General features: G+C 39.9%; 3 protein-coding genes across 9 annotated transcripts in view; all 3 read right to left on the bottom strand.

The window, feature by feature from the left end:
• Window positions 1-660: 660 nt before the first annotated feature.
• Window positions 661-5,692, bottom strand: cradd (CARD and death domain containing adaptor protein). The gene is made up of 2 exons (XM_006781064.3): window positions 5,294-5,692; window positions 661-1,797 (listed from the first exon to the last, which is right to left on the bottom strand). Exons 1-2 carry the CDS (start codon window positions 5,589-5,591, stop codon window positions 1,493-1,495), a joined length of 603 nt encoding a protein of 200 aa, XP_006781127.1. The 5' UTR covers window positions 5,592-5,692; the 3' UTR covers window positions 661-1,492.
• A 1,378-nt stretch (window positions 5,693-7,070) lies between these two features.
• socs2 (suppressor of cytokine signaling 2) lies at window positions 7,071-16,981 on the bottom strand. Of its 2 annotated transcripts, XM_006781063.3 has the most exons (3): window positions 16,500-16,980; window positions 13,554-13,764; window positions 7,071-11,751 (listed from the first exon to the last, which is right to left on the bottom strand). In XM_006781063.3, exons 2-3 carry the CDS (start codon window positions 13,678-13,680, stop codon window positions 11,270-11,272), a joined length of 609 nt encoding a protein of 202 aa, XP_006781126.1. In that variant the 5' UTR covers window positions 13,681-13,764; window positions 16,500-16,980; the 3' UTR covers window positions 7,071-11,269. The 2 variants fall into 2 exon arrangements, with proteins under 2 accessions (XP_006781126.1, XP_087686499.1); XM_087830373.1 differs by having other exon boundaries at window positions 13,554-16,981.
• Window positions 16,982-21,066: 4,085 nt separating this feature from the next.
• LOC102790410 (filamin-C-like) overlaps window positions 21,067-22,866 on the bottom strand; it is a 63,740-nt gene continuing 61,940 nt past the window's right edge. For all 6 annotated transcript variants that reach the window (XM_087830737.1, XM_087830732.1, XM_087830736.1 and 3 more), the window contains one exon: window positions 21,067-22,826. In XM_087830737.1, coding sequence (XP_087686863.1) covers window positions 22,639-22,826 — 188 coding nt within the window. In that variant the 3' untranslated portion in view covers window positions 21,067-22,638. The remainder of the gene's footprint in view (window positions 22,827-22,866) is intronic.

Raw genomic sequence — 22,866 nt, 5'->3', positions numbered from 1 at the left:
TATTCCATTCAGACACCCAGAATTCTGACTTCATTTCCCAGATTTCTTATGTATTTTTCTGAAAATCCTACAAATATATGATTTTGTTGTGAGATGTTTAACTCTCACACGCATTTGAAACATTTTAACTTTAATCAAAGTTTTCAATCTGAAAATTTCCACTGCTTGGTGAAAATACTGAGTTTAAACCCATGTAAACATTCCTCAGAACCACCAGTTCAAAGGTTAAAGGTTAACCCGGGATCTGGTTTCACTTTTTAAAGTCTTTTAAAAACTGTTAGAAAAAGCAAATTCACTAAAGTTCAGTAACTAAAGAAATGTGAACTTTTCGTGGTTTCAACCACTTTTTTCAGACGGTCACTGTGGAAACAAAGTTAAACTCTTCAGTCCACCTTAAAAACTCAGAAAGCCGTCCCTCTGCAGGCTGTTGAGGAATTAATGAACAGCTTCCTGTGTGTGTCACAATGTTTTATTACACGCCTTTTAGAGTGTATTACTGTGTTAGTGTGTGTGGCTGAGTCACACTGTTTTATTACATGCGTGTATTAAAGAGTGCGTTACTGTGTGTGCGCGCGTGCCTGTGTTTGGAGGCACAAAGGGCTCTCTGAAGGTTTTCCTCGGACTAAAATTGATTTTCTTGAAACAAATCTGGGTTGTCTTCCAGGAAGGAGGAGGTGGTGGAGGAAGAAACACAAACACTGCACACACAGTTTTTACAGGAAACATTTGATTTAATTTCTCAGGAAAAAGTTCAGTCCAACTTTATTTGATCAGGATTTATAGGGATAGTGCATTGCTTCATCACAGTAACTTATTCTGTTCACTTCCAGCTGACAGACCAGCTCAGCATGACTCACATTTCACAGTAATCCTTCCGTCTCTGATCCTGGGCCTCTGCAACAATGAGTGAAGCATGAAGCAGAGCAGGTGAGGATGCTCCTGTATGCTGATGATTCAGCTCCATGAAGAAACATCATCCTGTCACTTTACACACTTCAGAACAAACTCAGGATTTAAGTCTCAAGTTCTGTCTTTACATTTCTGCTCTTTCTGTCAGACTTTCTGCTTCCACATTTGAAATGAAGTCCCTCAGAATCCAGACTTTTTATCTTCAAACATAATCTAATCTCAGACTGAACTTTAATCCCTGTCATGAGTTGATATTTATGCCACAAATTTACTCTTTTTGTTTCATATTGTTGATTTTCTACAAAGTATTCATCTAAAGATGTGTTCTCTGGATATAAAGTTTAATAAAAGGATTCTAGCATCACACATCAGTTTTATGTAAAAAGTTTAAAACCCCACAGACACAAGCAATAAAGGCACATTTTAGTCTTTGGCTGCTTCAGTTTGTTCTAAATTTGATTTTTCTGATTTATATCCTGAAAACACTTCAAAACTTGAACAAAAGTGTAAAAATGTATATTTTTCCCTAATATTATATTTCAGATTTCAGTCTTTTTCGTCATTTGAAATGCGTCTCTCTGCATTACGAAGAAACGTTCAGAACGTCTTCCAGGACTGCTGAATGGATGCCAGCGCTCTGCAGACTCTGCAGTAGCCTCTCCACTGTCGCTCGCTTCCCTTCAGCCCGCCTCCACTGCACCAGCCCAGCGAGTGCCGCCGCCTGAGAACTAAGGCTGTGATCGGACCGGCATCGAAACAGCACCTCTGCCGACAGACCCAGATCCAATAGCACCGATTCCCACTCGGCACCGAGCCGCAACGCCAGCTGGGACAACTCTCGATCTGAGGGAACCCGCTGTAGAACCGATTCCGGGAGCCAACAGGCGTCTGCAGACGGACGGAGAACAGGAAGGTCAAAGAAAATAATTTTGTAAACTTTCACCTATATAAAAAAATTCATTGTTTACCTTCTTTTATTATCATAATGTCATTATCATCTCAGAACTAGAACCTCAGTTCTAATTTCAGATTCTGGATTTAATCCTGACTTTTATTTCTATTTCACAGGTTTTGTAATTTTTATTTCAAAATGTGGATTTTAATCAACTTTGAGTTCAAATTTCTAACAATAACATGAACAATAACACTTCTTTAAAAAAAAGTTTCTTTGACATTCAGTTTAAAACTTTTTTTTAGACTTCTCTCGAAAACCAAAACTGTCACAAATAATAATAATAATAAAAAAATCATGTTTAACCTCAGAATATGTACTTTTATGTTTTGTTTTTTTTTTATCAAAATCTTTCATTTAAAAAAACAAAACAAAACATTTGCTTATTCTGGTTTAACTGAAGATTTTTTAAATAGAATTTCTAATAATTACTTTTAAATTTATTCTTAGACTACATGTTTATTTCAATTTTAAAATTCTGAAAGTTTCTTTAAACTAATTATTGAATTTTGAGTTTGTCATTCTGAAATATCACAAATTCAGACTTATTTAAAATCTGGACTAAATTTTCACATTTCAAGAAGAAAAAAAGCAGACTTTGATCAACTGATTTACATTTGACCTCTTCAGGTTTATTTCATAATATCAAATTCACCTAACAGATTTCCAGTTTATACTGTTTTAAATCTGAGCATTGCTTTGGTTTGTAAACATTTTATTTTAAATGTTATCTCCAAATGTTTGAATGTTTGGTTTGTAATGTCAGGATTGTGACGTTTTCAGTTTAACACCCTCATAAGGACAAACAGAAGTGAATGGCTGTTTGGATTCTCCGAGCCCGTTGGTGCTCTGCAGGGTGCCGTTTGTTTGTAACCTCAGCTGGTTGAGCAATTCAAACTTTCCGGGGGTCGAACAAACAGTGAAGCGTGGTTACTGTGACCTCACAGGAAAACATGACGCCAACAGCTCATAGTATTTTTTCTGTTGTTGTTGTTGATGCTGCCGTCCAATGAATGAAGACCAAACGGCACAGCCCTCCCACCACCGCCCACCTACGTTAAAATACTGAGAACTGAAGTTACAGCAAAAACCAGTGACAGCAGAACAAATAAAGTTTATTCAAACGGCCAGAACACAAACAAGTGTAGAATGTTTTTGCCTTTTTCTGCTTCAAATGCCGACATCACTGAATCCATGCACGGCAGGCGTGAGCCCACCAAAATCTATTTAAAAAAACCTGTAATTTACCTTTAAAATCCAGACTTGTTTGCTGCTGCTGTAACCTCCTAGGACCTGACCTCCACATATGTGGACATCAGATTTTGGGTTGTCTAGACCAAAATACTAAATTTTGCTCTACAAGGGCCTGATATCCACTTACGAGGACATTATACTGCCACTGTTCTATCAAAAATCTAAACGAATATCCTCATATGTGGCTCTAATTTTTCTCAGAAACAAAAATCAGGTAAAAAATCAAAAATCTGGTAATTCTTTGTTTTTACATTCATCGGGTCCCAATCAGCCCAAGCATCAAAGAGAAATTAAAAATGCATGCCATGGAAGAGTTCGAGTCTTAGGAGGTTAAGAAGGTGCTCCACAGGTGTGAGAAGGCTTCTCTGCTGCCGCTGATCAGACCGACCCCACACCAGGTAACTAGTGATGGCCAAACTCTGACTGTCTGAGGGGTAGTGAGACGACTCAGACGCCTACAGATCAAAAATAGAACATCTGTTGGCATCCGTCTGTCCGTCTGATCACTGAAAGAGCTTCATTTTGTCCAAAACACAGTTTACCGTCAGCTGTGACAATGATGGAGTATCAAATCCACAAACGTTGGGTTAGGTGGATAACTGTTGATCACATTATTGTATTAATAAATGACTGCTGTTGGTTTTTACTCAGCATCTGATGGAAGCTGCAGATTATTTGTTTCATTAACTTTAAACTGAAAGCATCCACAGTCCCGTGATGAAGATGTGCTTCGGGTTAGACTGAAGGAAGAGGACAGTCTTCCTCTCGGGCTTTAATCAAAGTCAGGAGGCTCGTTAAGACTAATGCTCCGTGTTCAGACTTCCAGCTCACGGGATGACTTCAACCTACAGGAAGTCCTGCACGATTCATTTGGATTCATTTTATAAATAAAAAAAATCCACATTTTCAAATTAAAGTCAAAACAAATTTAAAATTCCAACCTCATGTGTCTGAAGTTTACAATTTCTGGATTAAAAGTGACAAAATTGTGAATTTTATGAATCCAAGTTATGAGATTAGTGTGAACTATACAAATCTAAGATTTGTATTTGAGGATTGAGCAAACAGAGAGAAAGTTACATTTAACACTAAACATCTGAGTCTTTACATTTTAGTTTAGATTAGGACAGAGATGACAGGATTAGACGGTCAGGATTCTGCATCAATACTTTGTCAGCACGACGTGGGACTTTCCTGGAAAAAACAGTCAAAATCAGGGAATCCGAGAACGGCTGCAGCAGGAAAATTCTGGGAAACTAAACTCAGATAAAAATAAAACAAGGGGATTCTGAGAGGCTGAAAACCCTCCATTCAGAGGAGGAGGAGGAAGAGGAAGAGCTTGTTTTCCTGCCCAGGCCTCCCTCGTCCACCTCCTCCTTTTATTACCTCCCTCTTGGTTTCCAGGAACCTGGCAGCAGCTTCCCAGCCAGATGTTTGGGATCACATTCACATGATGCTGATTCTGCATAATCCCAAACCTCCTTGGAGCAGATCAGTCTCCTCCCATTTTTCTAAGTAGGGAATTTGTTCTGCCGAACACTTTGACTCCTCTGATTTTGATAAATGTTAAATAGTGTATCATATTTGCTACATATATTTTTTGTGGGGGTTTTTAGACTTGCTATTTATTTTTAGGGGGGAAATCACACTGATGATTTCATCAGTGTGATTTCCCCCCTAAAAATAAATAGCACTATCCATTTTTAAGCAATTAAAAAAGCCAAATGCAGCAGATGTGATACAAATTAAAAGTCATATATGAAAACTGAAATGTAATTAATTAATTAAAATAAATTTGTCAATAAACTGTCGATTTTCAAAAATTTGAATTTTCTGGAAATTATTTCATGGTTCAGTCCTCAAATCAGACAATACTTCCACGAGGTTTGGTTGAACTAAATGTGACCCACTCACAGTGGTCAGAGTCTTTGATGTAGTCCACGTTACAGAGGTCCAAGAGAAGTGGTCTTACATCTGGACCTGGTCACACTGGATGTAGTCTCCTCGGACAAACATCAGTGACCTCTGACCCTCGTCTGATCCTAAAACAAAGGCCCCAGAGGCTGATCTGTGTCCTGGATCTGGTCTGATGTCAGCAAACAGGCTAAAGTACCTGCCAACAAGACTCCCGGGTTTATGTAGTGAGGTATGATTCCCCCGCACCCTGATTGGTTTTACCTTTGGGTCCGGGTTCAGGTGGGGTCTGGAGCTCCTGCAGCAGTCGGTCCCGGACCCAACTGAAGTCCTGCAGGGACCCCAGGAAGGATTGGAAGGCCCGGGGCCCGCGGCTCGGCAGGAGGTCCAGGAGCCGGAGGGTCTTCTGTCTCTCCGTGGATCGGGACTCGATGTCCTCCACCTGCGCGTCCGTTAAAATCTCCTCCTGGTACAGAAACGGAACGATGGTTTCGCTGACCAGAAGCTGGCCGGACAGCTCCAGTCGGTGTTTTCGGAGGACAGCTCTGTGCGCCGGGTCCATTTCACCGAAACCCGACTAATTAGCTCATAAAAATAAGCAGTTCCACATCATTAAACTAGTCCTTTGTGTCAGCTGTACAACTACCTTTCAACTGCTCTATGTTTTTGTGCTCGGGTGGAAACAAGCAGGCGGAACCAAAGTCTTTGCTAATCACGTTGCGTTCAATTTTTTTTTTATGGTAATACAATCTAAAATTTGCTTAGATGGTGGTTAATTATGGGATCTATTTGCGTGGAAGGATTGGTTAGTCATTGATCTTAAATTCGGCGTGCGTTTATACCCCGGATAAAATTAACTTTGAGGGAAAACAGATTTTATGCAGATTGCTTCTGATAAGATGATTTCTGGCGACGTAAATGTACGCCGAAATTCGGTAAGAAGCCTCGCAGAGCGTTCCACTTTACTGATCAATATTCTTGATTAATAAATCCACGAGGAAACCTCAAAAACAAAGTATTGAATTAGGTTCAGCGTACCATAGCATCGAGCAACGTTTCCTAACACACAGCATTAGCTTAAACCAAAGGTAATTTTATAGATACAAGATATTTTTTATTAATAAAAAAAGAAAATAACGTTTATAAAATATCTGCCGAATTCATTAAAAAGCCACAATCTGACCAAAGAAGTTAATATATTTGTTATATATCAGATACTTACATTTAGGAATTTAAAATAAAATTCCCAAACTGAAAGATTTTTCATGGAGTTCACAAAACCTCGTGTCACACTGTCCTTTATTATTTTATTATTTCCTTTTATTTTCAAAGACCAATTTACAGTTAACTGAATCTGTTTTTGACATTGTTATTGATAATATGTGATTCATATGTTTATTTGTGCTTTCATTTCTGTTTGAAAAAACATGTTATTCTTCTTTAAAATTAAAAGTGACGGGGATTTAAACTGGAATTAACTGAAATTAAAAACCTTTTTCGCACGTCAAAGTTTTGTGTCTATTCTTCACGTGTTTAATGACATCGCTGAGATTTTTTTTTTTTACTGATTTAATTTCCAGTCAGACATGAGGTTCTACTGATAGATCTGCAAATATGTATGTAATATGTATTTAACTTAATCCTGTTTCTGGATTTAATGTCCTTCCAAAACATAAACATGATGTTTTTTTTTAAAAAAAGAACCATCTATGATGATGTGCAATAAATTTTGCATTTTCTTTAAACATGAAATAAAAAACACAGCTTCATGTGTTTAAAGACTTCTAAAAAGAAAAATCATTTATATATAGCCACAAAATGAAAAACAGTACACTGAGACAAATTCATAAAGCTGACTACTGCACAATGTTCTCATTTGCACATTTAAAAATGTGGGGAAAAGAATCTAAATTTTTACATCTTTAATTTAAAGCACCAGGAAGTTTAATCATGAACATTTATTTCTACAAATCTAGAAAATGAATGGAATAACTTGCAGCAGTTCTTGCTAGAAGAACTTCAACAACAAATATGACCAGTCTATAAACACGTTTCAGGTTTCCTGGCAAACTCAGGCTTCCATAAAGAATGGACCTTCATAAACTAACCAGAGAAACAAAATTTAACAGAGAGATTTTATTAGCATCATTTGTTTCTTTGTATTAGGTTTTTATTTAAAAAAATCTGATTATTAATGAAGATATTCAGCTTTTTCCTTTCAATAAATGATAAAAAAAAGATTTATTACACACATACCTGGGCTTCCATAGTTTTGTCCTGTGGGTGTGAATCAATAACAGCATGAAGTATAAGCAGCAGTGAGACATTATTGATGAGGCACCATATAAAATTTATTGATCTCCTGGTGGGAGCTGATCAGTTTACATGCTTCAGAAACATACCAGAAATACAGACAGAATCAATTATATACTTTATCAAATCACAGGAGCTGCGATATGTACAAGAACGCGCACACGCCCTGCCTGCTTGGTGCATCCATGCTTAATTCAGCTGCTCTTTGTCATCTTCATCATGGAACTGGTCAGATATCAAGGCTGAAGCACAAACAAACACCCTGATTGGCCCTCCTTATACACACATCACAGGACACACCCTGTTTACCTGAGCAGCTACATGACCAAACAGCTCTGCCCCTTCTCCTTGGCCGATGCTGAGCTGTGATTGGATGTTTGAAAATGATTTTAAAGAAAGGTGACAGAACGTGAGCATGCAGCGTCGATGCCCCGTACCCGATCAGGGACAACTTGACAAAAACATAACATGGTCACTTGTGTAACCTTCGTTTCTACGGTAACAAACAGGTTGAATCCATAACTAAATGATTTTTTTCATTAAATTAAGTGCTTGCATGTCTGTTGGATTAATGAGACAACCACAAGATTCCACAGCCCCCCCCCCAAAAAACATGCAATTTTTGAATGAAGTTCGGTTAAATGTGCTCCAGAGACTCAGCATTAACCATCAACACTGGTGGGTGAATATGAATCCTAAAAACAAAAGCTTTTTAATGAGGCTTGGTCAGGGTTTGTTAAACATGTTTGTGAAATGTGGTGGTTCAGCGGGTTTTGTTTTGTTTGGAGACATATTTGAGACTAACACCATTTAATCCAAATCACACCTTGCACCACATTTCTGGGGATTTTTCTTTTACATTGGGGGTAAAACAAGAACTTTTTGTAAGCAGGAAAAACCCTGATGATTATGATGACGACAACAACAAAGATGGTGCTGAATTTACTGGACTAACTACTAACACCAGCAGGATGTATTTAGATTTTTGAATTGAGTTTGGCTGAAATGCAGTTAAAGGTTCCTTCCTGAGTAAGGGCTCGAAGCTAGAGATATGGTGTCAGTGAGACTTCCTGGTAAAATAAAATAAAGATATAAACATATTTTTTAACCAGGTCTTAGTGTCTGTGCTGAATTTAGGAGATCATGATACTGGTAATAAAAACGTGGGATATTTAAATTGAGTTTGGTTGGAAGGTCTTCACACAGCCTGAAGCTGGTTCATTGCTGCAGACTGAGGTTATTTGATGAACTGAGCTTTGAAAGTGTGCCTTTCCGTCTCCTTGCTACAGGTCCTGCACCTTTACAGCTCTGAGCCAATCACAGTGTAAGAAAACTGAGTATTTACTACATGCAGGTACAAAGTCTGAGGAGCTTGTTTTGATTCTGAACGTCCACGAGGACACCTCGACTCTCCGCCTCACCAGCGTTCACTGTCACAGGCTGTCTGTCGGCCAATCAGAAGGCTCTGTTTACTTGTGTTTACAGGTGGGACTGACAAGCTCTGACTGGTGGAGAAAAATGGAAAATTATTCTTTTTCCTGATTTTTGTTTTCCTTCTGTTAATTATTTCCACAGAAATCCTCACAGAAACTTTCCAACATGAAGAGGCCGAATAATCAATCAAAAGATCAATTAGAAAATCAATCTGGAACCGCTGATTGGTGTAAAATATTTTTTTCACTGATCAAATAATCAATAACTTAATGGGAACAATAATAACTAACTTGATCAATAATAAACATTTAAAAATGTAAAAAAAGGTTAATCAATAATCGATTAATTTTTATGTTTCAACACTTAAATTACTGTGACCAGGTTGAAAGAGGTCATATATGGAGGACCAACATGGCCAAAACTGTGCAAAAAATTATTAGAAACACACAAAATAATGAAGTTATAATAAGATGGGACATATTTCAGTATTTGTCTCATTTTGTATTAACACCTCTATTAGTTTTATTTACATTTTTTTCAATTTTTGAATTTATTTAAAAATATTTTAAATGAAAATATACATTTATATTTTAGTTTTGTTTCTGTTCTTTTTTGCCTTTGTATCACAGCTTCTGGACACCCACCGTTTACTTTAGATTTGAAATAAAGAGAAAAGCTAGTAACCCATGAACCCACAATTTGCTGTTTACGTTCTTCTGACACCAAACTCCATTCAAAAAAATTCATTTTAAGTAGGCCTGCTACAATTTGTCGTTATAATTGATCATGTTGACTAAGATGCATCCTATAGTAAAACCACATGAATGCGTTTTTGTAATAGCAATACACTACAGGAAGCTAAGGGGGCAGCATCGCCTCTATCACCTGGCAAGACTGCACTCACTACTAATGAAGAAGAACATTGTGTGAACGGCAAAAGCGGATGACAGAAGTAAACTGAAAGGGAGATTAAATTTTTTTTTTAAAAAGTGAAAGTATTTTACAGAAATTAAACACAGTTACAGTTAAACACAGGCTGTGCTAAACGGAGCTTTCCTTCCACGACTCCAGTGCACGAGCATTTCAAACGCTGCCACCCTAGAGCTGTTACATCAGCTCTGATGAGTCCGTTATTGAGAGTTAAGTCAGTGCATCACATTGATACGTTGTTCATGTTCGTACAATAATGTTTATTTTAGCTTACCTGTCAGAAACCTCTCTGGATGATGCTTGCTAAGCATTTCAGTTTTGCTAGCCAATGAGTGAAATCCAATAGCAAACCAGTACATTTCTGAAAAGAGGCTGATGCACCTCTCAAATTGCTGAAATCATGACAGAGAGCATCTTCAGCATGTTTATCAGCAGCTGGGAACATCATCTCAAAGACAAGAGTGAGCTTTCCTCCAGAGCATGTCTACTGCAGTTGTGAATTCATGAACTGAATCATCTGTAAACTTCAGAAACTTGTTATTTTGAACCTGAACAAAAAATAAAAATAAAAAAAAAATCTTTTTTACATTTTTTAATTTAATTCAAAGCTTTATTCGAGCTTATGGGCACTTTTCTGTTTAAAGTAGCACCTTAATTTATGTTCCTTAATATTTTATTCACTTCACTTTTATTCTGACCGTGCTATTGAGTAATGCTAAAGATACATTTGATTATTTTCAAATTCACACGTTTCCTGGGTAATTATTTGAATTTGCTGTGGAATGAGACAACAGGGTGACAGTCACAGGTGGGCAGACCAGAGAAGGTGAGGTCCTGGAGCCTAGAACAGGAGGTTTGCCCACAGAGACAAAAGTTACTGAAATAATCGTTGACTAATTAAAGAAAAATGGACAGATTAGTCAACTACCAATCTTTAGTTGCAGCTGTAATTTAAAGGGAATGTTTTCCAAACCTGTGCAAATCTGTAATTCATCAGCAGAGCAAACCTGAAAACTAAAAGAATTTTTTTTTTATTGTTTTCATGAAGGTAAATAAAATATTCTTGTTTTTATTTATAAAATTAATTTGGGGGCAGCCCGATAGTGCCACTTTTCCCGCTCTGCATCACTCAAAGTGTCGACAAGCAAAATTAATAACAAAGCTTCTTTTTAAATAATGGTATTTGTAATATGACGTTTCATAGAACCATGGTAACATCAGTGACCACATCAGTAACCACTGTAAACATTAATACCTTAAGATACTTCAGATTTATCTGGTCCACTTTACAAATCAGCATACGGATTCAGGTGAAAATGGATGTTCTGAAAAGTGATGATCTGGTAAAGGTGAGGGGACAACGAGGTGTCAAGTCACCGCAGAGCAGAGAGGTAGCTGTGGTCAGGAGGGGTCATGTGACACGGCGTTTCCATCAGACCTTTCCCCTCTGACTCCGGCGTGATTGGCTGCAGACTCACAGAGCACATCGACACTGCAGCTTATTGCGTGACCCTGTAAAGCAGCACACGATGGGATCAGTCAGTGGTAAGATGACATCAGTCCTTACACATTGTAGGCGTAATCCGACAGGTAGTCCTTTAGTCTGTTGGGCAGCGGCAAATCCTGAACCTGCCGTGTCCTTTGGTTGATGGTGATGCGACAGAGGTGCTGCAGGGATGGCGTGGAGGTGTACACGGGTTTGGTGAGTAGCAGCTGCACTGTGCCATTAGGTGGCACCGGAGAGACCCGGGAGTTTGACGCCGACGCCGCCTTGTCGCTGCTCCTGGACAGCTGGACGTAGTACTCGACCAGGTGGACCACGCTCTTGAACTGCTTCAGCTTGGGCTTCACCAGGACCACCGAGTCCAGCTTGAACTTGCCGTGTTTGAACTCGATCCGCAGGTTGGTGGGACCTGCTGACGTCATGGCGGAGATGGTGAACAGGTAATCTCTCTGAGAGCTGTCCCGCAGCAGGAAAGTGCCTTCGGAGGTGTCCTGCAGGATCTCTTTGGCTTCATTAGCTGTCAGACTGCCCCAGTACCAACCTGACAGTAAGCAAAAGATGAACTTCAGAATAACCCTTTATCCCAGCTCATCCTCTCTCTGAAACCACCTGTTTTAACCTGTCTCATTAAAAGCTCAGTTTGTTCTGATTAGCCAACTTTTGGAAGCCTGCTGAGGGGCAGCACCCAGTGACTGAGCTGTCTGTATGTGTGTGTCAGTGTTTGGAGATCACCAACCCCCCACTGTCCTGCTGAGACCATATCTTAATCTGAAACCACGCCCCCAGTAATAATTACTCAAAGTCTCAGTTGGAAACAGGACTTCAGAAACCAACAGGTGACGTCACTATTGCTCACCGCACCTTTATACTGGCTATTAATGGGAACTTAACAGGTTAAAACCACAAAATGACCAAACTAACCAACCAATCAGGATGGCTGCAAAAGAGCGGCTCCCGTTTGTTTCACAGTAAAATGTTTTTGTGAATCTGTCTGGTGGAGCCTGGTGGAGAGTAATGGCACCACCTAGACCCACACTGATTCTTTCAGGTGTGTGAAACAACATATACACAGTCAGTGTTGGGGAGTAACCGAATACATGTACCGCCGTTACGTATTTAAAATACAAAATATGAGTAACTGTATTCCGTTACAGTTACCGTTTAAAAAGGTGGTATTTAGAATACAGTTACTTTGTTGAAATAAATGGATTACACGGCGGTACTTCCCTGTTTCATATTGTGGCGGGTCAGGCCTGTTTGGGTTTTGTTTGACAGCTATGTTCTGTTGTTCCAGGTGGCAGCATTACGGTTGCCATGGTTACAAGGTGACGCTCTCTCTCTGCGTGTTTCCTGGGTGAGAGAGGCCTTTTTGTTGTTGTTGTGCTAAGCTAATAGGCATAATGCTACAGGTATAGCTCTAAAGAATGTAGCATCATAGGCAGTGTAATCCGTGCTGCAGGGAGAATGGACTGCCATACCCGTTATGTGTCTGTGAGCGAGGGAGGGAGAAAAAGGAAAAGTACGAGCTGTCATCGAGGAAAAACGGGAGCTGGAAGCATGTAAATATAATAATAACCACTGCAGCCAAGAAGAGTGCCTGACGAGCCCAGTTGTAAGTAAGCTATTAAGACTCGACTGTACACCGTGTTCGTGTTTTCCTCCAAAAACAATGAGTTCCGTTGGAGCAGCGTATTAGCCAGAGGTCCCTTTACTACAGTTCGGAGCTGCGGACCTTCAGTAACAGTAATAAATCACAGCAATAGTACATTCATGTAGTTGTAAACAGCATGAAAATATATTAAGTAATCCAAAGTATTCAGAATACGTTACTCTCATTGAGTAACGTAACGGAATACGTTACAGAATACATTTTGGGGCATGTATTCTGTATTCTGTAATGGAATACATTTTAAAAGTAACCTTCCCAACACTGTACACAGTGCACACCTTTCACTGTTCCCCTGTCTGTCACTGAATGCAGCAGCTGTGGTGCGAAACGGCCCAAACCAGCCAACGAGACCTTTAGAGACGGCAGTGCCGCTCATGTTATGAGCTGAGAATGAAATCAATCAGCTGATTTGTGGCGGCTGGGTACCTGATGACTCACTGCGACGTCTCTGGAGCTGTTAACCATCATGCTTTAAAGAAAAATCTGCTGTGTTTGTGATTTTTCAGCCTCCTGAATGGGACCATTTGATGGACTAAGCTGAGCCTTTTTAGTTTTGGATGTGCCCCCCTAACTCTGCCAAAAAAAAACAAGAGGATGGAAACTCCACCTGCTGGGCTTTAGTTTCCAGCTGTTCTCCTCTGGATGGAGACTGTGGAGGCGTAAATCTTTCCTACCCGTGTTTCTGAGCTCCTTCATGGCAGCGGCAATGCGGCTCTCGTCAGATTCCACAGCTCCGGTATTGTTGTCGACTCGTCTGTCACCCTCGATGGTTTCTGTGGACTCGGAGGACTGGCAGGTCATTGGATAAATCCGACCTTCAGGCCCACAGCTGAGACATGGACAAGGTCTACAGGGTGCAACTGCTCACACCACAGTGTCAAAGTCCTGGAAGTTCAGGAGAAAAACCAGTGAAGAAGAAAAATCTGACAGGAGGCTTGCAAACCAGGCTCCACTCAAAAAAGTGATGATTTAAGAGAAAGTTGATCCAAAAATACTTTAGAGCCTGAATGAAGTCTGAAAACATTTTTAACCAGAAACTCAACAAGAGGAAGTTGTATTTCTCAACATTTCAGCATTTTTTAAGTTCAAGTGAGCCGGTAAGTAAAGGAGCTTTATCTTTAAGACGATATTACTCATAAAGACAGATCAGACAGGCAGATTTATGTCTCAATAAATAATCAATCAGCTGACTTTAAAACACGAGATTGACTCATCACCTCAAAATAAATAAGTAGATAAATAAATAAATTCAGGACTAAGACAAACAGGTATACTGTCTCTCTCGTACCAAACTCCAGTCAAAAAAAAAAGCAAATTTAAGACCAAACTGATTAAAATAGTTTAAAACGGTTTGGTGTCAGATTTGTAGATTTTGGGGGGGAGGAGGCTGAATGTTTTTGAACAAAACCTGACATCTGAACTCTGCAGAGGCATTTTTTCGTCCAAGCTGAGAAAAATTAGTAAAACAAAACAAAACAAAAAACGAAACCACATTCTTTTCCTGGCTCTTTGTTATTATTTAAAAAATTGTAAGTTCATGTGAGACAATAAGAAAGGAATTTCAACTTTAAACCTTAACCATAATCACAAACACACATCAGCTAAAAACAAAAAGCGAAGAAACTTTAAGGTCAAAAATGCCAAAAGACGGACGATGTGAAACAAAAAATGTACATAGTGTCTATCAAAGAGTATTGTTTATTTCTTCACTACAGGAGGGTTTTCAATGGCTTTAACGGAGCAGTATTTTTTTCTCTTACCAAATTCCAGTCAAAAAAGTCCACATTTATGACCACTGGTTAAAACTGCTTGGTGTGGCATTTGTGTGGCCTTTAAAAAAAAAAAAAATCAATATTCACCATAACTATCATTAAAGTGTTTTAAAGACTGGGGAGAAATAAAGCAATAATAAAAACTAAGTTAAAACATTTTAGACAGGCACTCTGCCGAAGTCCCTTTAATGCTTTTATATTTGAGTAAATAGTGGAAATCATTCAGATGAGAAATGTGTTGAAGGGCTCAGTGTGTTACTCCTGTCCTCTGTTAGGTTAACTCTGTTATCTCACATTCCTGAGTGCTTACGTAACTTACCTCTGCAAAGACAAACCTCCAAACATCTTTCAGAGACCAGCTTCTTTATTCTGTGCAGCAGATATAGTGGCAGTTTTAAATTAACTCAGGTGGAAGGTGAAATCTTAACTAATAGAGTAAAGAGACACCTTAAAAAGTTCCTCGTCTGTCCATCTTGAAACAAATGCTGTTTGACTGCTTTGTGTTTAAACAAAGAGAAAGTATATGTGAATGTTTCAGCACATAACAGCAGACTGAAGTTAGATTAATTCATTTTTCCACCTTTAAAAGCAGTCAGGTGAGGTGGTTCTTGTTCAAAGTGGACTTTGGAGGACAGGCCACATGTTTACATTCCAGGCAGCATTAAAGCAGCTGAATTTCTCACAGAATTTGGTGAGAGATCTCCATATTTCCCCCGTGGAATAACCTGCTTAGTATTCAGGCCAGCAGGGCAAACACAAGAAGAAACGGAATAAATACAGGCTGCTTGTTCCTGTGTGCACAAATCAGTACTGCACTCTGATGTCTTGTTGTCTACAACAGTGGCTTCCGTGAAGAATGAGAATTACAAGAATTTTAACTGAATTTGGAAAAACTGGGCTATTTGGAAAAAGCAAACTAAGCGTACAGTTTAAAACCTGCTGTGAGGTTTTATGTCTGACTGCAGAGGACAAAGGACGCAGAAATCCCTGTTTTTAAAAGCGACTTTGCACTCAGTGACCTCGGAAACAAATTAAATGAGTCGATTTTACAATAGAATTTGTTTAAAAAAATTCTGCATGTATAGCTAATAATAATAATAATAATAATGATAATAATAATGATAATAGTGTAATATTTGGTGTAACCGAGGAACAGGCTGTCAGGAAAGAACAAATATTCTGTTTTGTTGTTTTTTTTACGCCGAGGTCATGAAGAAATATTACAGTGGCTTCGAGTTTAAATTGTATTTGGCGAAACAGCAGTGAGTAGTGCAAAAGTAATTTATTTTATTACAATTAAAATTGAACGCTGATGTAACTTTGTGGACGGAATAGAAAGGAGAGCTGTGTAAAGCAGGACACATAAATCCGCTTGTTTTTATTCAAATCTACACAGCTGTGGGCACGGAGTTAAATTAATTTGGAAGAATTTTGAGTAGAATTTGGTATAACATAAACAGTTCTCCAAGTATGATTTTTTTTTTTTTTTTAAAAAGAGAGCCCTTCCTAAAGCAAAACCTGGACGGGGAGTTCGTTACTGTGTGCCGAACTGAAGAATGGGCTGTAAAAATAGCGGGAAAATTAGATTATTTCGTTTTAATCAGATGCGAACACTAAGGTCCCCGAGAAGCTTTAAAATTATTCTAAATGTGAACGCAATTCGACAAGCAGTGGAAGGGCTCCCATTATTCTGGGGGAAATAATCGAACTTGGGAGCACAGGTCAGTGCAGAAGGCTCTGTGCAGTCTGGAGCGTATTATCGGCGTGTTACTTGTCTATTTGGGTGCGTGTTTACCCACCTGGTTTGAGTTTTGGTGACATGTTGGTGATAAAAACAAGCACACGCACCTGACTGCTTTACGTCCTGCTAGCTGCTGTCTAGCTAAAAGTCACAGCGGGCTCAGCAGCGCTGCCGCCGATGTGTCCTCCGGGGGGACCCCGACATGTCCCCAGTAACACTTCTAGTCCAAATCCCGAGAAACGCTCCGCTGCTGGAGCTTCTTCTTCGTTATTTTCTTGTCTTTCCCGATTTACAAATGGCGGGTTACAGTGCAGATAAACGGAGGTCCCTGCCGTCTCTCTAACACCCAGTCCCACCCGGAGAGCAACCGCGCACCGGCAGCTACCGGAGAGACCGAAAGGCACCGTGCGGGTCCTAATCGAGCGTCCGAACGTCCGTCAGAGAGCTGGACACAATCGAATCCAGCAGCTGCCTAAGAACCAATGTCACCATAAACACAAAGGCAGCATTTCCAGGAACTTTCCAGGAACACGGTCACGTGGTGCCACGATTTAAGGTGGACTGACGCATGCGGCTGTTGGTCCCCGACCCACCTGGAGTCACTCACACGCACACGCTCTCTCTCTCTCTCTCTCTCTCTCTCATTAAACTCAAACCAGGTGTTAATGCCCACACAGAAAACAAAGTGAAGATCACCCATGTTACAGTGCTGCATCCCTTAGTCTCAACTAGCGCCTCCTATATGTCACTTTGAGAGTAACACTGTTTAATAAATGATAGTTACCAAACCCGACATCCTCATTTTGAAGCTTAGCTCCCTTTACCTACTACTATTGTCTTTTTTTTTATTTCCAGAAGCGAAACAAGTGCTATATCATAATGCTAACTAACTTGGTAATCAGTCTGTATCCACAGATTATATGCGCCACATGTGAAATAAGGCCAGCTTTAAGCCTCAGTCCAATTTGAACAGTGAGATATAAAAATGCTGTAATTATGTTTATTTCTGCTGTAATTTTGAGCATTTTAACATGGGACTGATTCACTGCTGGCGCCCCTGCTGGACGTTAAAGGAACTGCAGGCTTTAGTTCTTCAGCGTCTCACATACGAAGTACCTTCGCTGCACAGTTTCCCGCTAAGTTGACTGTAGCCCCTGGCAGGTTCAGTTGAACTTTGCCTTTTGGTTAGAACTACACAGCTGGTTATCCCTCAAGATCAACGATATCCCCCAGTTTAATATTTCTGATATTATTTTCTATATGGCTAAACAACATCCATCTGTCTCTACTGTGATTAACATTGTCATCCTGTTAGGTAAATACCATATACATTGTTGTAAATGGAGGAATAGAAAACCATCCTTTACATGGTTCATCAATGACTTCAAACATTATTTCACGTCACTTAAAAAACTGAAGTCAAGCAGATTTGCCACAATCTATGATGACATTTCCCATTTGCTACTGTTTTGATCATTACCTCTATTGTGTGTCAACCTGTGCTCTTTTTTAATTCTTCCCCGTTAATACTGTGAATTTTTGTCTAGCCCCCTCCCCCCATATCCTTGCTGTTAGTTTTGTTGTATTGACTGTGTTCTTTTTTTATTTATCCTCCACATGAGTCCATTTGCACTATATTGTGTTATGTTGTTTCTGACTGTATTGTTCCAATTGTTAATAAAAAAAAAAGGTTCAGTTGAACTTTGACCTCGGTGAGGTATGACGTCTATATCTCAGATTGACATGTGCAAAACTTGTCGTAGTACAAGCAGAGCGCTGCAGCAAGTTCAACACAAACGTTGGGCTGTTTGCTCAACCAGCACTCGCCACTTCCTGTGTGATCAGCCTTCAGAAGTTGAGTAGCTGGGCAGCCCGATTAAGATAATGGAAGAACTATTGTCTGTTCTTGTTTTTTTTTCTTGTTAAAGCAGAAACAAGAAGACAGACATCCATTAAGCAGATTAAGAGAAGTTCAGCCTTTCCAGGAGGAATTTCAAAGTGGGAAACTTCACAGAGAGTGATATGAACACGATTGCCTTCTCTTCTCTGTTGGCCAGGCAGATCTTTTTAAATATGACTCTTCCCCCCCCAAGATTTGGCCACTGGATAAGAGAAGTCATGGTCATGTTCATCTCGAAGATATCAGCTACACCATGACAGGATCTATTGGAAAATCCTGTGCTACCTGATGACATTCATATCCTTTGCTGAAAGCATGGCGGCTGGTATTATTAAAACATACTGTGATGCTATTATTGACCTACAGTGGGGCAAAAAAGTATTTAGTCAGCCACCGATTGTGCAAGTTCCCCCACTTAAAATGATGACAGAGGTCAGTAATTTGCACCAGAGGTACACTTCAACTGTGAGAGACAGAATGTGAAAAAAAAAAATCCATGAATTCACATGGTAGGATTTGTAAAGAATTTATTCGTAAATCAGGGTGGAAAATAAGTATTTGGTCAATAACAAAAATACAACTCAATACTTTGTAACATAACCTTTGTTGGCAATAACAGAGGTCAAACGTTTACTATAGGTCTTTACCAGGTTTGCACACACAGTAGCTGGTATTTTGGCCCATTCCTCCATGCAGATCTTCTCAAGAGCAGTGATGTTTTGGGGCTGTCGCCGAGCAACACGGACTTTCAACTCCCGCCACAGATTTTCTATGGGGTTGAGGTCTGGAGACTGGCTAGGCCACTCCAGGACTTTCAAATGCTTCTTACAGAGCCACTCCTTTGTTGCCCGGGCGGTGTGTTTTGGATCATTGTCATGTTGGAAGACCCAGCCTCGTTTCATCTTCAAAGTTCTCACTGATGGAAGGAGGTTTTGGCTCAAAATCTCACGATACTTGGCCCCATTCATTCTGTCCTTAACACGGATCAGTCGTCCTGTCCCCTTGGCAGAAAAACAGCCCCATAGCATGACGTTTCCACCCCCATGCTTCACAGTAGGTATGGTGTTCTTGGGATGCAACTCAGTATTCTTCTTCCTCCAAACACGACGAGTTGAGTTTATACCAAAAAGTTCTACTTTGGTTTCATCTGACCACATGACATTCTCCCAATCCTCTGCTGTATCATCCATGTGCTCTCTGGCAAACTTCAGACGGGCCTGGACATGCACTGGCTTCAGCAGCGGAAAACGTCTGGCACTGCGGGATTTGATTCCCTGCCGTTGTAGTGTGTTACTGATGGTGACCTTTGTTACTTTGGTCCCAGCTCTCTGCAGGTCATTCACCAGGTCCCCCCGTGTGGTTCTGGGATCTTTGCTCACCGTTCTCATGATCATTTTGACCCCACGGGATGAGATCTTGCGTGGAGCCCCAGATGGAGGGAGATTATCAGTGGTCTTGTATGTCTTCCATTTTCTGATGATTGCTCCCACAGTTGATTTTTTCACACCAAGCTGCTTGCCTATTGTAGATTCACTCTTCCCAGTCTGGTGCAGGTCTACAATTCTTTTCCTGGTGTCCTTGGAAAGCTCTTTGGTCTTGGCCATGGCGGAGTTTGGAGTCTGACTGGTTGAGGCTGTGGACAGGTGTCTTTTATACAGATGATGAGGTCAAACAGGTGCCATTCATACAGGTAACGAGTGGGGGACAGAAAAGCTTCTTACAGAAGACGTTACAGGTCTGTGAGAGCCAGGGATTTTCCTTGTTTGAGGTGACCAAATACTTATTTTCCACCCTGATTTACGAATAAATTCTTTACAAATCCTACCATGTGAATTCATGGATTTTTTTTTCACATTCTGTCTCTCACAGTTGAAGTGTACCTCTGGTGCAAATTACTGACCTCTGTCATCATTTTAAGTGGGGGAACTTGCACAATCGGTGGCTGACTAAATACTTTTTTGCCCCACTGTATGTGACATAATTATCATTTATTTTTAAATATTACTGAGAAAACATGTTGACGATTCCTAACTATCTTTGCATGCTTAATAATCTGGTATTGTATTTATTTTGGTTCATATAGTCTGTATTGTGTTTTTTTTCTCAAAACAAAATACAATAAAGACTTTGTTTGAAAACAAAGACTGTTTCTCGGGTTCTATTTGCCGTTTTTACTGGTTTCTGCTTCCACCTGCTGGTCCTTTGCAGCACCACAGTCACACAGATGCCCTCAGATCACATTCAGCAGCTTCTCTGCTTAAACCCTGAACATGATATTCACACTGCTCATCCTCCAGCCATTTAAATAACAATGTCTAATATGACTAGAAATCATCTCCAAACAACTTCAAATACATTGCCCCAGGTTATTTAATCAGAGTATTGGACCCTTCCTTACCATTTTTGTCTTTGGTGTTTCATAAAATTGGAACAAATTAGATTTTTTTTTCATGAATTTCTTTTCATCTGCTTCCATCTGAAGGAGGTGTAACCAGAGTCTCAGATAATGGGCCTGTATCTGTCTTTCTGTCCGAAACAAGCTGTTTCACTCCTCCCCCAGGAGGACAACTTTTGTTCTGGTTGGTTACCCCTCACAATCAGAAGGTTTGAACAGCAGGTGGGCGGACTTCTGTCTGACACGATCATAATAGAATACACCCTCTGCATCACATTATATAACAAGAGTTTATGGAAATGAGATCAGTCTATTGTACAACACAGGAAAGAGGAAAAGCATAGTAGATTGTTCTCCATCATGAAAATGAGATGAGAGATTTCACAGATAAACTTTATTATGCCTGCACAGTGTCGCAATACAGAAGGTTAACATATCAAACACTTAAACTTTGCTTCACTCATACATATAAAATCACTATAAAATGTCACTCTAATATCTGCTGCTGTTTTTCCAACATTCACAAAGAAAACTCCACTTCACTTCCTTCCTGTGGTAAAAAAAAAATCCATCATCACCTGCTTCTCTCAACAGTAAGACCATTTTCTGTCAAAGAAAATCAAAGGAGAGAAAAATGCTGCAGGATAAATAAAAACAAGAGTTTGTTAACGTCACAGCCCAGCTCATCTTGATCATTCCACATCCCACAGCTGGGCCTACGCCACATGAGTGATCTGGCACAAACCCTGACATACCTGCTGAGTGCATCTTATTCAACATGGAGGGAAGATAGTCTCTCGCTCACCTGAAACTGGATCCTGAGGAAGGGGAGACTTTGCCTGCTGAGGCTAACTAAACACCATCTTTCACTCAGATTTATTCCAACTATGTGACACTAATATCTTTGAAAGACATTAAACTCATCCATGAGAAAACATGAATGCTTTTAGGGATCTGTAGTTATCAAGCTTACTTCGGGTTTAACTCTGTCTTTTCGGGGTTATGTCACCATGGTAACTAATGCTACAGACCAAAGCTGCTCCAGGTTATGTTGCAGGTAAGAGTTCACCATCTACTGACCAATCAGATTTTTGGACGATAGTCACCACGGCTGGAGTGCAGACAGTCCAAGGGTCTGAAGTGTTCGTGTTTATCAGATGAGCATCAGTAAGAAATAAGGATTCTTAGAGAAAGTTTATAGTTTCCTGTTTTTACAGATGGAGATAAGAAATAAAGGACTCTGAGGCACTTTTTTCCTCACTGAAGATAAAACTGTTTCTTCTGTTTAAGGCAACTTCTGAATTGTTTGGTTTGTGGGAGCAAAAGAGCAACTTGAAGCTTGAATTTTTCACTAAATATGAGATTGTGTTTGGGAGTTAATGCACATACTGTACACAATATGAGGTGTGATGAAAAAGTTCAGAGAAGTGGACACAAAAAAGATGGAAATGTATGCAGTCTCCCCTTCATGGTGACCTTCTCAGACACCTCCGGACCTCTTTGAGTGCTGCATATCTTCAGAAATACTAACAGAAAATCTGTCATCAAGAAAAATAAACTAGTCCAGATAATGCAGATCACATTTTAATCCAGTCTTAATGTTTGCATCCTGCAAGTTTGTTTTTAGCTGCTATGAACCAGATGTTTATACCGGTATAGTTATCCACATGTTGGCGGGAAACAAATCTTCTCAAAGAAAGGACGATGTATGGAAACAGGTCAAATTTTGAGGCGTGTGGGCTGCTGTCAGTTTGAACTCTTTAAATTCTCTTTTATTGAAGTTAAGTGGGACGATGTTTAAAAGAGCGGCTGACAAAAGAAAGGCCTCGAGGAACAACCGGTGGTTACCGAAGCTGTGCTCTGATGTTCAGATTTAGCAGAAAACAGAAAGTGAAAAGTCTTCAGTGCATCGCAGACGTTGAAGAGGCTGGAGACAGTGAAGAGTTCAGTTTTAAGGGACGGTGACATGAAACGGACTGCCGGGGACGTTCTCGTCTCCCCACTTCACAATGAGGATGTAGCTGCCCTGCTCTTTAACGGTATACGTGACATTGTACATCCTGTTGCCCATGTGTTTGACGTAAACTTCCTCGCAGGGTGTCTTCGGCCCATGGACACCGACCATCAACATGTTTGTGCCTGCAACGAAAAAAAAAACAAAACGGAAATATCGTGAGTG

Source organism: Neolamprologus brichardi, chromosome 17, assembly GCF_056152115.1.
Source record: "Neolamprologus brichardi isolate AB-2024 chromosome 17, ASM5615211v1, whole genome shotgun sequence".
Taxonomy (NCBI): Eukaryota; Metazoa; Chordata; class Actinopteri; order Cichliformes; family Cichlidae; genus Neolamprologus; species Neolamprologus brichardi.
This window is presented reverse-complemented; position numbering and strand designations above follow the sequence as displayed.

Excerpts from the sequence above, each read along its gene's own strand:
- cradd (XM_006781064.3), bottom strand. The coding sequence starts at position 5,591 with ATGGACCCGGCGCACAGAGCTGTCCTCCGAAAACACCGACTGGAGCTG. Across the intron at positions 1,798-5,293 it reads ACCTGAACCCGGACCCAAAG|ACGCCTGTTGGCTCCCGGAA; the intron begins GTAAAACCAATC and ends GTCCGTCTGCAG.
- socs2 (XM_087830373.1), bottom strand. The coding sequence starts at position 13,680 with ATGACCTGCCAGTCCTCCGAGTCCACAGAAACCATCGAGGGTGACAGA. Across the intron at positions 11,752-13,553 it reads GAAGGAGCTCAGAAACACGG|GTTGGTACTGGGGCAGTCTG; the intron begins GTAGGAAAGATT and ends GCTTACTGTCAG.